At 35.4% G+C, this 13,468-nt stretch overlaps 1 protein-coding gene across 2 annotated transcripts in view; it reads left to right on the forward strand.

Moving 5' to 3' along the window:
* LOC136697661 (ribosome quality control complex subunit NEMF-like) overlaps positions 1-13,468 on the forward strand; it is a 32,349-nt gene that overhangs the window by 13,587 nt on the left and 5,294 nt on the right. The window contains exons 18-29 of one of the 2 annotated variants that reach the window (XM_066672883.1): positions 908-1,020; positions 3,612-3,669; positions 3,940-3,998; positions 6,256-6,376; positions 6,794-7,028; positions 9,308-9,350; positions 11,042-11,091; positions 11,198-11,345; positions 11,495-11,572; positions 11,815-11,994; positions 12,399-12,437; positions 12,975-13,081. In XM_066672883.1, coding sequence (XP_066528980.1) covers positions 908-1,020; positions 3,612-3,669; positions 3,940-3,998; positions 6,256-6,376; positions 6,794-7,028; positions 9,308-9,350; positions 11,042-11,091; positions 11,198-11,345; positions 11,495-11,572; positions 11,815-11,994; positions 12,399-12,437; positions 12,975-13,081 — 1,231 coding nt within the window. Of the gene's footprint in view, positions 1-907; positions 1,021-3,611; positions 3,670-3,939; positions 3,999-6,255; positions 6,377-6,793; positions 7,029-9,307; positions 9,351-11,041; positions 11,092-11,197; positions 11,346-11,494; positions 11,573-11,814; positions 12,004-12,398; positions 12,438-12,974; positions 13,082-13,468 lie in introns of both variants that reach the window. The other variant, XM_066672876.1, reaches the window with a different exon arrangement.

Consider the following 13,468-nt stretch of genomic DNA (forward strand, 5'->3'; position numbering starts at 1 on the left):
ACAAGCCTGAGATCAAAAATAAATAGCCAGTAGTAGATAAGTTGGCATGGAAAATTGTTTAGGATGATTTGAAATATATAATGACAGGATTGAGAGGGACAGCATATGATACATTTTTAACAGGCTAGGTGAAGTTATTAAGGAATATGAACATGAACAGAATGACAATGTTTGGTATTTTACAGGGAAAAGAAAATAAGCAGTCTAACAAATCAAGACAGCAGGCTGAAACAGACAAACCTATTAGATAGTCAAGGTGACTGTGGAACCTAGAGAAGCATTTGCACATTGTGTATTCAGAAACCACAAATGTGTTGGACCTGCCAGGATATACAGGGTGGGGAAACAAGGTGCAGTGAAGTACAAGGTGTAGTGAGGCGTCCAAAGCATGTCTGCTTAATGGGGTGGCCATATTCTGTGCACAAGAGTGCATCTGATATCTTGAAATTTCTGTGGAAGATGATTGTCATAGTGTTCAGGTAGCAACAAAAGAGGGTAGGGATCTCCTTCTGGTATTCCTAAACTTTGCAAATGTAGTTGGCTCTGTGCCAAGGATAAGTTGCTTAACTTGTATAAGTGCAGGATTTTGTCATATTATCCTGTATAATTTCAATTTCAGTTACTTTTGAACCCCATATAATGTTGTGTTACAGTTTTCTCTGTTTTAAATTAAAAATTCATACATTGCCATAAATATTTTAGTCACTTCACCAAGAATTCTCCCGCAGGAAATTTGATTTAACAAAAATGAGGCAGTCCATCCTACATCAGAAAAAAAACAAACTTTATTCTTGTGATTCTCAAGGCAAAGTTAAAGGGATGTAACCTTACTTAGAAACCAGCATATTAAAATATACAGACTCTTATAATAAGTATCATTGCTGAGTGTTCTCCACTGCTGTTGAAGGTGAGCCTGTTCCCCCACGTACACTTACTGAAGCTGGAACAATGGCTGTGTGCTATAGTGCTGCCTGGGACGCAAAAGTCATCACCAGCGCTTGGTGGGTTTACCATAACCAGGTGAGATAGTGGCATGTTTTAAAGCTAATGCAGCTTTAAAGAACAAGCAGTGATTTCAACCAAATGTATAGAGAATATATTTATAAAATTCTTTTTATTGTTACATTTTTTCGATAAATCGTAATTCTATGGCACCACATCAATGTCAATAGTAGAGGGCACAAAAACACGTGGAAAATATAATCCTGTATGTTTTAACATTTCATCTATGTAAATATCCTTCTCACAAGCACAGATGTGAATCTCGAAAGCACAATTGCTTAAACACACTGTCAGGAATCACGGAGCGGACTGACTGAGGCGGACGCATTCGCTAAAGCACAGTATATTTAATAAAGAAGAATAATAACAAAACAAAGAGACTTTAACATAACGAAAACAAACAGGGAGCCTAACAGGTTAAACGGGACACGAGGAGCAAATCAGGGCAAACGGGACAGACAGACTAAAGAACGAAACGACAAAGGAAATACAGCGACAACGTGAAAACTAACAACGGAGAGACTAACGAACACGACAGACTTGATTGGATACACGGAACAATAGAACAATGACCAACAAACAGGAAGTGTAGGAAGGGGACTTAAATACAAGACACTGACGAGACGCACCTGAGACAGATAACGAGAAGGACGGGTTAACAGATGACAGACGAGGAGGCGGGACAAAGGCGGAGACTAGAACATAAACAAAACAGAGCCATGTGCAAATAAAGCACATGGCAGGGACAACAGACTGACAGGACGAAGGCGTGACACACACCCCTAATTTGAGTCCAAGCAACCCTAAAAATAAGAGGAAAAAATTGTGGGTTTTTTTTTTTTATGTAAATTTATCTCTTATAAGTAAAAAAAAAAAACGAGATAAATGATGTCTGCCCAACTCTATGTGTGTGTTTGATTTTTCTTTTTTTTAAGAAAACACAGTTCAGGCAAGAGGGAAAGGTGAAAGTTATGTGGCTTCATTGCCCACATTAGGGAAATACTGAAATTATTTTTCCTAAATAGTAACTGATTTAGCTCATATGAATACCAAGGAGAACGGTGTGTAGTCTGTGTTTAGTTATTTATATTAAACCAGATATTTACCTGCAACTGTGGGAGGAAAAAATATCTAAAAAATTGTGTGCAGCAGATTTATTATAATCATATCTGCTGACAAGATGTTTAAAATGAATGTAACACATTTATCCTCTGTGTTATAGTTTGTCTATCATTTCCTCAGAATCTGTTAATGATCTTCATAATATTTTTAAGATTATTAAAATTAGTGTATGCTTTGCATCTGACTAGCCCACAGTAGCTAATGAGTTTAAGAAAAAATGCAATAAATTGATATTAATAACCTGTTATTAGATTAAAATACTTATTTGTATGTCATATTATATGTTATACTATTTGTATGTTGCCAATTGATTGGCAGCACATAGAGGGATAGAGGAGAATAGAGAGAGAGAGGAGGATGGACAGCAAGAAGCAGGTGAGAATGTTGACAGTTAATGTTAGTGAAGAGCACAGTAGTGATAATGCCTTGAAAGATTTTCTGTGCTGATTGCAGAAGAGTCCAGTGGGGCTGCTAGGCTCACTGGGTGCTTAGCACCACTAAAACTCTGTTGCTAGAATCTCCTCTGCAGAATAACAAACATGTAGGACGTGTACATTGCTCATTTGAGTTTCATTTTGAAATGGGGGAATATGGAAGCTTAACAAAAAATTTTTTCATAGTATGATTCCAAGGCCAGCCCACAGCATCTTTTACAGTGAGAGCAGGCGGAGCACTAATAAATATAGCTAGTGAACAGGAGTCGACTCCCAAATTAATCAATTCTTTGAGCATCTGGAAATGGGTGAATGATTCAGAGTCAAACCTCAGAGTCGAATCAGTCTTAGTTTTCTAATGTCTTTCTACAGCGAATATAATTTTCATGTATATCACATATTACTATGATCTGAACCCGCTGTAAACAGTGGATTATTACTCTATCCTGACTCCTGGCTTTGGGTCTGTCCTGGGAAAACAGTTGCAATGTGAACCATAAATGGCTTCTTCCTGTAGGCGGGCCATATACAGTCTGAGCGGACACTCTCTGAACCAGGAGATATCAGCCGATAGCATTTACTGAGAGAAACAGCCTTAAACCTGCCTACAAACTGTCAAAAGACTTGTGAAAAAAAGTGTGAAAAAACCTCTTAAAGAACCAGAGGGAAAAGAGCTTGGCGCGCAAGGGAAACTTTAAAATCAATAGTGTATAAACCATTTGAGAATAAAAAAAAAAGACATTTCAAGTGCAGGATTATGATCAGTGTGTGCTCGCATTCTCTCTCTGTGCTCTTCTGTATTTGCGCTTGTTAGAGTGATTATACACGTTAATTGTTAAAACTTGCATGTTTACTTTCCACAAGGTGTTTTTGCACCCTCTACATTTGACATTAATGTGACGCCATACAATCCACATAGTCCATAAAGTGGGTCTATTATATAAGTCAGGGCATGCTTAAGAAAGGTTTAGTAGAAATGTATTTAAAATACAACCATGATATAAGATCATAAAATAATCATAATATTCATATTATTATTTCTGCCTCTTTCAGGTGTCCAAGACTGCTCCAACTGGAGAGTATTTAACAACAGGAAGCTTTATGATTAGAGGTAGAGTCTGACTGATTGTTGATCTAGTATATAATTGCGGTTGAATCTGTACATTTTGGATTCCTAGGAATTAGAATACTTGAAAACAATTTCAGTGTTGTACTTGGCCTCTTGTATTTTGGCAAAATTTTAAGTTAACATAGTTAAACCTACTCCATTCCTTACATTACTGTTGTTAGTTCTGTTAAGCTGTCTAAAAAGCTCTGCTTTGTTAAGCATTTGTAAATATAGTATGATTTTTAATTTAAGGTAGTTATTGTCTTTCTTTAGGAAAGAAGAATTTCCTACCGCCTTCTTATCTCATTATGGGCTTTGGTTTTCTCTTCAAGGTAATCAAAAAATGTATTTACAACTCTTTACAAACATCTTTTACACACTGATATGTTAAAATCATTTAGTATAACTATATATTAAATTAGCTAAACACTGACTGTACGTTAAGATGTATAGCTTTTATCAAAAACTATGAGTGAGTTTACATGCTCTTAATGCAATTACAGCCAAAATTCAGATTTTGTCAGTAATCATATCAACAATGTAGAAAAACCTCAGGTTTATATGTGATGAGTGTTCAGATGCCGAATGGAGAGGATACTTCAGAATGAGTCAGAAATGTCTCGATGCTATCATGCATGCACAAACTAAGAAAAATGTAAGAAATCAAGGAAAATCTACTAACTGAGTTAAAATCTAGTTCTCTATCAGTTTTCTTAATCTGATTTCTATTCCTTAATTCCATCTGAGTGTGCTGTTTACATTTTCACTTGAATAATCCCATTACTGTAGAAATCGTCAGATTACACATTCACACAGCATTGTCTCTTTCTTGTCATATATTTGTGGATGTGTGAACAACACAAATCGCACTGAATCTCACTTTTTAAAATCAGTTTTGGGCCACTTTCATATGTGGTTTTGAAATCCGGTCCATATCTGATCTGAACGGGCAGATAGGAATTCATGTGAATTTTATGTCACTCTGCCTTTGAAAATGATCTCTGGACTATGGTCCAAAGCATTTCCGTTTTAATATGAGATGTTTAGGACACGGAAATGGACTGGTGAAAGAATTTTCATTTTGTAAAAAATATTGGGAAATGAAAAATCTGTGAAACTTCTTAATCCAGGTTTCTGTCTCTCATTTAAGAGAAAATTAAATTTGTTGAAATTTTTATTGTGTTTTTATAAAAAAAAAAATAAAAATAGAAGAGCTTCTTTCTATTTTTCATATGAGTAAGAAGCTGCTTAAATGTGGGTCATGGAAATATTAAACTCAAGTTGTTGACATTTGTCTCCTCTTTGGAGATCTTGTGTTTGTGAGAGAACCGGTAAATTTGCTCTTAGAGTGAAAGAAACATCAGTTCACGTTTAAATAAAAAGCTCAAACCAAAAATATTGTTTTCTGTGCAGTGGTGGAAAATAATGTAGTAAATGTAATTATTTTTTCTCCTGAGACGTCTGTATTTTTCTTTTGTTTAATCTTCTTATTTGTTCTATAACGTCCAAACCAATGTCTAAGGACATCTCTGGCTGTGAATTTGCTGCTTGGAGTTAATATTTTTGGACTTTATCCATTCAACTTGATCCATGTTCGTCTATCTGTTGACCAGTCACAGTCATTGTGGTCTGCATTAATGCAACGCATACTTAGTTATATTTCCGGAGAGGTGTGAGTTAGGTTACGGCAAAAATTTCGAATCAATGTTTGCCCAACGCCATAATTTGATGCAAAACCAAATAAATTGGGCTTAATACTCAGGAGTCAGTGACCTCTCTGTTTAGACGGGAAACAACTTGGGTGTATGTTACAGTTTGTATAACCTTCATTGTAATTCATCTTTGGCCATTTCTGTTGAGTTCATCAGTGTCAGACTAATTAATGACATTGTATTAAAAAAACGGTGAACCAAGAGTGTACAATGTGTTGATTAATCTTTTTACAAAAATTATAATGGAACATTAGAACCATAATAAATCATGGTACTTTTACTTTCAATACTTTTGAAGGTAAATCCTGTTGTACTTTTACTCAAGTGGAGAGCTAAATCGAAGACTTCTACTTTTACTGGAGTAAAATTTTACACTGAGTATCTGTACTTTAATACAAGTCATGGTTTGTGTATTTTGTTTACCACTGCTTTTGAGATACAGCGCTGTGCAGTAAAACACCAGTGCCGTACCTTTCCTTCAGTTCAAATATGAAAGTGATTTGTATGAAGCAAATTAATATTTACTTCTCGCCAGAACCTGGAATACTGTCCTTTGGCGCATTCATGTCGCTTTAGGACCCTCAGACTGATGTCAGATATACGTCACATTATATAGAAAGTGTGAACAGCAGAACATAAATTAAGATTTGATCACAAAATCAGATTTGGGCTACTTTTCCTGCTATGTGAACACAGCCTAAATGGACTCCGTCACTTCATCTGCCAGTCTACTTTGAGAGGATTTCTAAAATATCCTGAATTGAATATATTGAGACAAAAAAAAAATTAGTTCCCAGAACATTGTGACTAAATTTTTACATATTCACGTGTGTTGTGTTTTCACCAGTTCACTCAGTGTGGTTTGTTCTGTCTGTAGGTAGATGAGCAGTGTGTGTTTAGACATCAGGAGGAGAGGAAGGTTAAAACTCTGGAGGAAGATATGGAGGATGTGACTTCCAGTACTGCAGAACTTCTAGAGGAAGGAGAGGAGCTCTTAGGTAGCCTGTGTGCATGTGTATAAATACATTCAATATATCCTCCAATATACCACAATATTTTCTGCTATGTGTAATTGGCAATAAATTGAAATAAATAAATGTGTTCTCATCAGACATGACATGAGTAATATATGGATGTTAAATATTACAAAGTTTAATTAAGCTATCTGTAATTAATTTAAAATAGAATTATTTTATTCAGATATATTCTTTATTTTATATATATATATATATATATATATATATATATTAGATATAATCTCTCAAAAAACTCTTTAACACATCGAAGAGTCTTCCTGTATTCAGACAATTTTTAAAAAATGTATCCACTTATTGAAATTACACTGTATTGACCATTTTTGTAATCATACTAATCCAAAATTCCAACTAGTTCCCTTACGCTTAATGTTTTCCTAGGGGAAGACAGCACAAATGAAGCAGAAGATGAGGAAGACATAAGTGAAGTGAATCATGTGATGGAAGTAGTAGAGGATGAAAAAATTAAAGAGCATAAGAAACCAGTGGAGTCCTCAGAAGAGAAAGAGGTTGAAGAGAAGGCTGAAGAAAATGTGAAGAGTGAGGATGAGGAAGAGAGAAAAGAAATCAGTTTTCCAGACACTACTATATCGCTCACACACCTTCAGTCTAACAGGTAATACTCTTTAGCAAAAGACTCTGTCAATAATCAACTGTGGATAAGTTCTTATAGATTTTTATTGCGATCACCATGTATGTATTTTATGTAAACAAAATTATTGCAATAAAAGAAACAAAAAATGAATTAACGTAGAAATATAACATATAAAGTCAGTTATATATAGGTATAAAGGGACAATTTTCAGAAAAATCTGAACATTGTGTAAAATGTCATAAAAACAAACTTGCATTTATTTACTGTACGTAATCATAAAAGGTCCAGGATGTGTGATCATAGATTAAGGTAACAATTAAAGCTAATATAAGTGCTGCCTTTCATAGCATTGCTAAAACAGTATATTCTCCTTCCAACACTGCAAAATCATGGACCAGTCTTGGGTGGGTGAAGACCCTAGTTGTGGATTATGTACAGGGGTTGGCACGCTGAAGCATATTCTATCAGCTTGTACAGATTGTTGGACAGCAAACAGCTAGAGGTTTCTGCGTTGACGACTAGCTGTAGTAATAAAATAGTTCACTTTGTGCGTGAGAGGGAATGTTTTCAAGAAATTGCGCAGGCTACCAATATTGGTAGATGGGGTGAAGCACAAGATTGGAAATTGCTGGTGGATGTAGGAAAAAAGCTGCAGGCCCCAGGGGGCATTGTGTTAACTTCACTGAGGCCAGACATTGTGCTAACTTCACTGAGGCCAGACGTTGTGCTCTACTCTGAAAGGAAATGAATAATTAATTTCATAGAGTTAATGGTTCCATTTGAGGATGCAGTAGATGAAGCTTTTGAAAGGAAGAAGCTGAAGTACGCAGACTTGTCGGCTGAGGTGAGGGAACATGGGTGGCAGGCATATGTAAGACGTGTTAGAGGATTTGTGGCCAAATGGCATGTGTTCAGTGAGTGAGAAGAAGCAGCGGGGCTACTACTACCTGTTGACCAAGTATCAAGTCTGTAGGTCTTACAGTTTGTGCTGTGCGATTTGTTTTAAGGCAGAAAAAGAAGGAAGAAAAAGAATGCAATAACAAATGCAATAGGTTTCCTTGCACTGTGCTTGGAACCCTAATAGTAATAATAATAGTAAGAAGAAAAACCAATACAAAATCAATAGATTTCTACGCACTGCGTGCTTTAACACTAATAAAAATCCTAACAATTACAATAGGGTTTCTAGCATTTCGTGCTCAAACCCCAAATAATAATAATAAAAATCTGAACAATTAAAATAGTTTTCCTTGCACTGCAGTGCTCGGACCCCTAAAAATCTCAACAAAAACAATAGGGTTCTATGCACTGAGTGCTTGAACTCTAAAAATACAAATCTGAACAATTATAATATGTTCCCTTGGACCTTCAGTGATTGGACCCATAAACAAGAAGAAAATACAGAACAAAAACTATAAGGCTCCAGCACATTCAGTGCTTGGGCTCTTAATTATATTACCACTTCATGACATCTGCTTTATCCCAAACCACACAGTAGCACACTACATGGGATTAAAAATAAATGAAGGGGAAGTTGATTCTCTGCGTTTGACTCATCCGTGGTCAAACAAACACAGAAATATATCAGATAAAGCAGGGCTGCTTAAAGTCCTCAGTGTCATTGCTGGGCTGTGAATAAAAAAAAATTCCAACACAATCAACTAAAAAATATCCAGCTCACAGTGTCTTGTGTACACTGATTAAGGACCACAGTACAACCAACACACACTGTGCAGCAACAGACGAGTGTCTGACTTTACGTGTACAAGGTGGAACAGCGAGGTAGGTGCGTCTAATACAGTAGACAGTGAGTGGACCTAGCCTATAAAAACTCCAGCAGCACTGCTGTGTCTGATCCACTCCTACCAGCACAACACATATTAACACACCACTACCATGTCACTACATCTTTGAGAATGATCCACCGCCCAAAGCATACCTGTCCTGACCACTGAAGAGCAGGGTGATATGGGTACAATATATTATGCAGAGAAACAGGTGAACTATATTCTGTAATTGTATAAATACATAGAGTTACTGTATGGTCAGTAGAGCTGATAAAATGGACAATAAGTCAATTTGTTGGAATGTGTTGCATTAATTTATAAATGTGATTTTATGTACAAAATCCATTCAAGTTACATGAAAACACTGGAAATCTTTTCTTTGTGTTTTTGTCAGTTAAATAAAGCATCAAGAAAATTGAATATGTGTTGGTTTGTGTTCCTTGCTTGGTTTCATATTAATTTTAAATGAAATTAACACGCTTTTTGTCCCAATTTTTTCCCTTATCATTGCAGGGGAATCCCAAATCCTGGTTTCAAGCAAGAAGTTTCAAATCAGGTATATTATAAAAAACATTTAATCATAAACATAGCAATGTTGTCTCTTTGATTTATTTGGCCAAATACCTAGATAACACTGCTGGAAAAAACATTTGGAATTTGGAAGTGAGAAATGTCCAACAAAGATACCAATATATAAAATTTAATAAAGAATTTAAAATTTAAACTACGCCAAAAAGACTAGTGACTTTTCACAGATTGTAATCCATTAAAATGTGAAAATATCTAACTTGTAAATAGTGATTCCAGATTTGTAATTTTTTTTTTTTCTGAGACAGAGTACAGGATTTCCCAAAATAAAGCGCTAATAATACTAATGTAGTATCAGAGTTTATAGTCTCCCATTGAGCAGTGAAATCAAATTTAGGATTGCTATCAGTGCTTTGAATTGGCTGAAACGTCTGGATCAGAAATCGGTGATAAAGGATCATTCCTGCTGATAAAATCATGGCATTTTTAGAATTATAGTTTGCAGGGTTTCATCTGGAGTGTTCTTTTCTTCTTTGTTAAATTAAGCTCTGTTACAAAGAGAAGAGAATTCCACTATGTTTTAGTATTAGACTAAATATAGATGTTTTTGGTGTTTGTAACCAGAGAAGACATTTTGTGGGCGGAGCTTAAATGGTGGCAAAATGTCACAGCATATTGCGGTTCATAGTAGGAACATGGGATATGGATCATCCAGATGCTTTCTCTAGCTATTTTAACAGATTGCAAGCGAAAGACAGGTTGTCCTATAGTAATAACCTAACTCTTAGCAAGGGGATGAGGTTTTGACACGTCCGGGATGTACGAGCAAAAGCCACTGTTTCATTGTTTTCACTCTGATTACAAGGCATAGAATCTGATCAGACTAAGTGTGTTTAACAGATGACCTGTTTTATGCCTTGTTTTAACTAAATTTGTTCTCTGTTTTGGCTTTATGATTAACAAAATAAATCTTACATCTGAAAAATGTAAGCTATGAAACAGTCTTCGTCTCGAAAGTTTCCATTCTCCGTATGTAGCACAAAATATATGTATGACATAAAATACCTGTTTCCACACCCAAATAATGCACTTTATGTCAGATACTTAAACAGGTTATATGTAGTTTCACATCATACTAACATTTACAGCATTTGGTACAGTAGCAATAGCAATAGTTGTCTTAGTATTATAATACATGAAGAGCACTATGTAGGGAGTAAGGTGCTATTTGGGATGGAGCCTGGTCTCCATCTCCGTTTTTAAATGTGAGATGGATAAACAGGTCAGTGTTCCACACTTATAATTTTTTGTTTTGTATTAAAAAGGAAAAATAATATCTTCGACGCTGTTATTCTATAAAAATTAAGGTAATTTTTTTTTTCCAATGCGATTCTGACATTCAACAGCACAAGAACCCCTTTTTGTCATTATTAAGAGGATGTGCTTGTTTCTGTTCACTTTGCCAATGACATAATCATGATGTTCATTTTATATTGGTCTATTAAACGCGGCCAGTAGTCAAATTGGAACGTTGAGTTCCTTGTTTCTGTTTAAGGAATATTAAATACAATTATTTGTACTATTTCATTTAAACAAATGTGTTGCTTCTTCATGATCTTTAATCATAAAATATATTTATTTCTCTATGTTTCTAAAATGTTCATGTTGACTTTAATAGGATGACACTCTTACCTAAATAATTAATATTTCCTTTAACAGGACAACTTGGAACCACTCAGCAAAAAGTATATGACTGCTAAGCAGAGAAGGTAAAATAATTCAAATAATTAAATAAAATTACAAATTAAAAAATTAGTAGCCTAGTACAGGACCTGGGGTTTGAGCTAACCTACATGGAAATGTCTTTGAATCAAGGGATATGAAGAAGAAGCAGAAGCAGCAGAGCAGTGAGAATCCCGAAGAAACAGAGACCAAAAATGAGGAGAACCAATGTTCCTCTGCAGTTGGCGAAAGCTCTAAGAATGGAGGAGCCACTCAACAGCCTCCAAAGAGGGGACAAAAGGTTACACTGCAGTCACACATTCATATCTAAAACCCTCTGATGAAACTATGAGATCTCTATAAAATTGATAGTTTGGTTATCTTGGGTCTAATTTCAAGCTTTCGGTCAACTCTGATGTGGCACTATTAAGGCTCTGCTCTTTTGTTTAGAACAAGCTGAAGAAAATCAGAGACAAATACAAAGATCAAGATGAGGAGGACAGAGAGCTGATGATGAAGCTGCTTGGGGTCAGTACTGCTTATTAGATTTATCTAGATCAGTGGTTCCGAATCTTTTGCCTACAGTTTTCCTGCTTATCTTTTTTCCATATAAAGATTTATCTGCTTTAACACACAACGTAGGACCTGTTCAATAGCTGATTAGTTGGAATATGCAAGGTAGATTTTATGAACCAGTTTTGCAACCCATGATATAATCCATAAGTACAGGTTACTACTTAATTTATTTAACACCTTAAATCCTTTTATAGTCTGCTGGTATAAACAAGGAAGATAAAGGAAAGAAGGAGAAGAAAGGAAAAGCAAAAGATGAACCGGTTAAGAGGGTGCCTCAGAAACTTGGCCAGAAGCAAAGAACGGCTGAGAATTTGGTGAAGAAGCGGGATGATGGTGGCCAGGCGGGAGAAGACACCACTGAACAGGATGACAAAGTATTGGGAGCTGAGTATCAGGATTTGTGTTTTTTTTTTTTTTTATAAAGAATTTTCTATTGACACCTCATTGGTAACACTGCATAATTGCTCAGAATAGATACTTGGGCATTTAACAACCAAGGACTCTTAAGAGCTAATACAATTTAGCGTCATGAAAAGTTTAAGCATAAATAATCACTTTGCTATATGTTAGGTAACGCTAACTAATAAGCTTTAATATGAAGCATTTCTTGCTTGTAAAAATTTTTTTTAAATAAAACCAAAACCTTAATCATTCCTATAATCATGAAATCCTGTAACACTGTCAGACTGCATTTGTTAGTATATAATAGAGGTAAAGGAACATTTATATCTGTTACTTCTGAAGTAATGCTACAATGACCTCACTGATTTTTTTCTAGGAGGCTGAGGACTTGGACCAGGAAAACCCTGGAGCAGATGTAAGCTTTTTCTGTATCTTTTTAAACAGGCAGCTTTGGGTACTGTAACATTAACAATTTAAAAACAATTACTACCATGAAGTAATTCATGGTAGCTGTTTAAATAATTTATTTTAATAATTAAAATCTGTGATGATTGGATGAAGTTGGGGCTATTAAAAATTGTTCATATATTAACAGATGAGTTTGTTAACCTCTACATCAGTGTTTAGCAGTCAGTATTTGTAAAGTCATGTTTGTTCCCAGTGATTTGTGTTATATGTAAATAATTTATGCTGGGTATTAGAGTGAGAAAACGTAGATGAAGAAACAAAAGTCTGAATTTTGTTCATTCTGCCCTATGAAAATCTGTTTCATGAGGGTGTTCTACAGAATGTTACGTAGCATAATAAATATTAAATGATGGTCTTAAATTTGAATAACTTAGCACTGCCCTAGTCATCTAAATGTGTTCTAATACCTTAGATGTTGATACTGTTTGTATTGTAATGGTATGTAAGTTGATTGCAGGTGGGTTTTTTTTTTTTTTTTTGATAGGAAGGAGAAAACTTTCTTTACTCTTTGACTGGTCAGCCACACCCAGATGATGTCCTGATGTTTGCTGTCCCTGTATGTGCCCCCTACACAGCCCTCTCAAATTACAAGTATGTTGTATGTCGTATATTTCATCCATTTTCTCCAGTTTTCGTTAAACTGATCCATTTCCTGCCTTAAAGCATGGGTAATTTTTTCCATCTAACACATTTGCTGTATGATATCAATTATTTGACCTTATTTAGGGGGCTTACTCTTAAGCCATTTTTTGTTATGGCCTTTTTACTAGCTAATACATGATTGTACAACACAGGTAGTGTCAATGTCACACAGCTCCAAGGTCCTTCTTTCATAGGATACTGCAGTTATTTTTGAAAAGCTCACAACAACATCCTCAGAGGGCTCCTCCTTCACCAGCCTCTACATTTTGGCTTTAAATTCCAGCCGTGGTCTCCACAGCCTATCCAGCTACACAGCCTTGCACTTTAATAGCAAAA

Source organism: Hoplias malabaricus, chromosome 1 (assembly GCF_029633855.1).
Source record: "Hoplias malabaricus isolate fHopMal1 chromosome 1, fHopMal1.hap1, whole genome shotgun sequence".
Taxonomy (NCBI): Eukaryota; Metazoa; Chordata; class Actinopteri; order Characiformes; family Erythrinidae; genus Hoplias; species Hoplias malabaricus.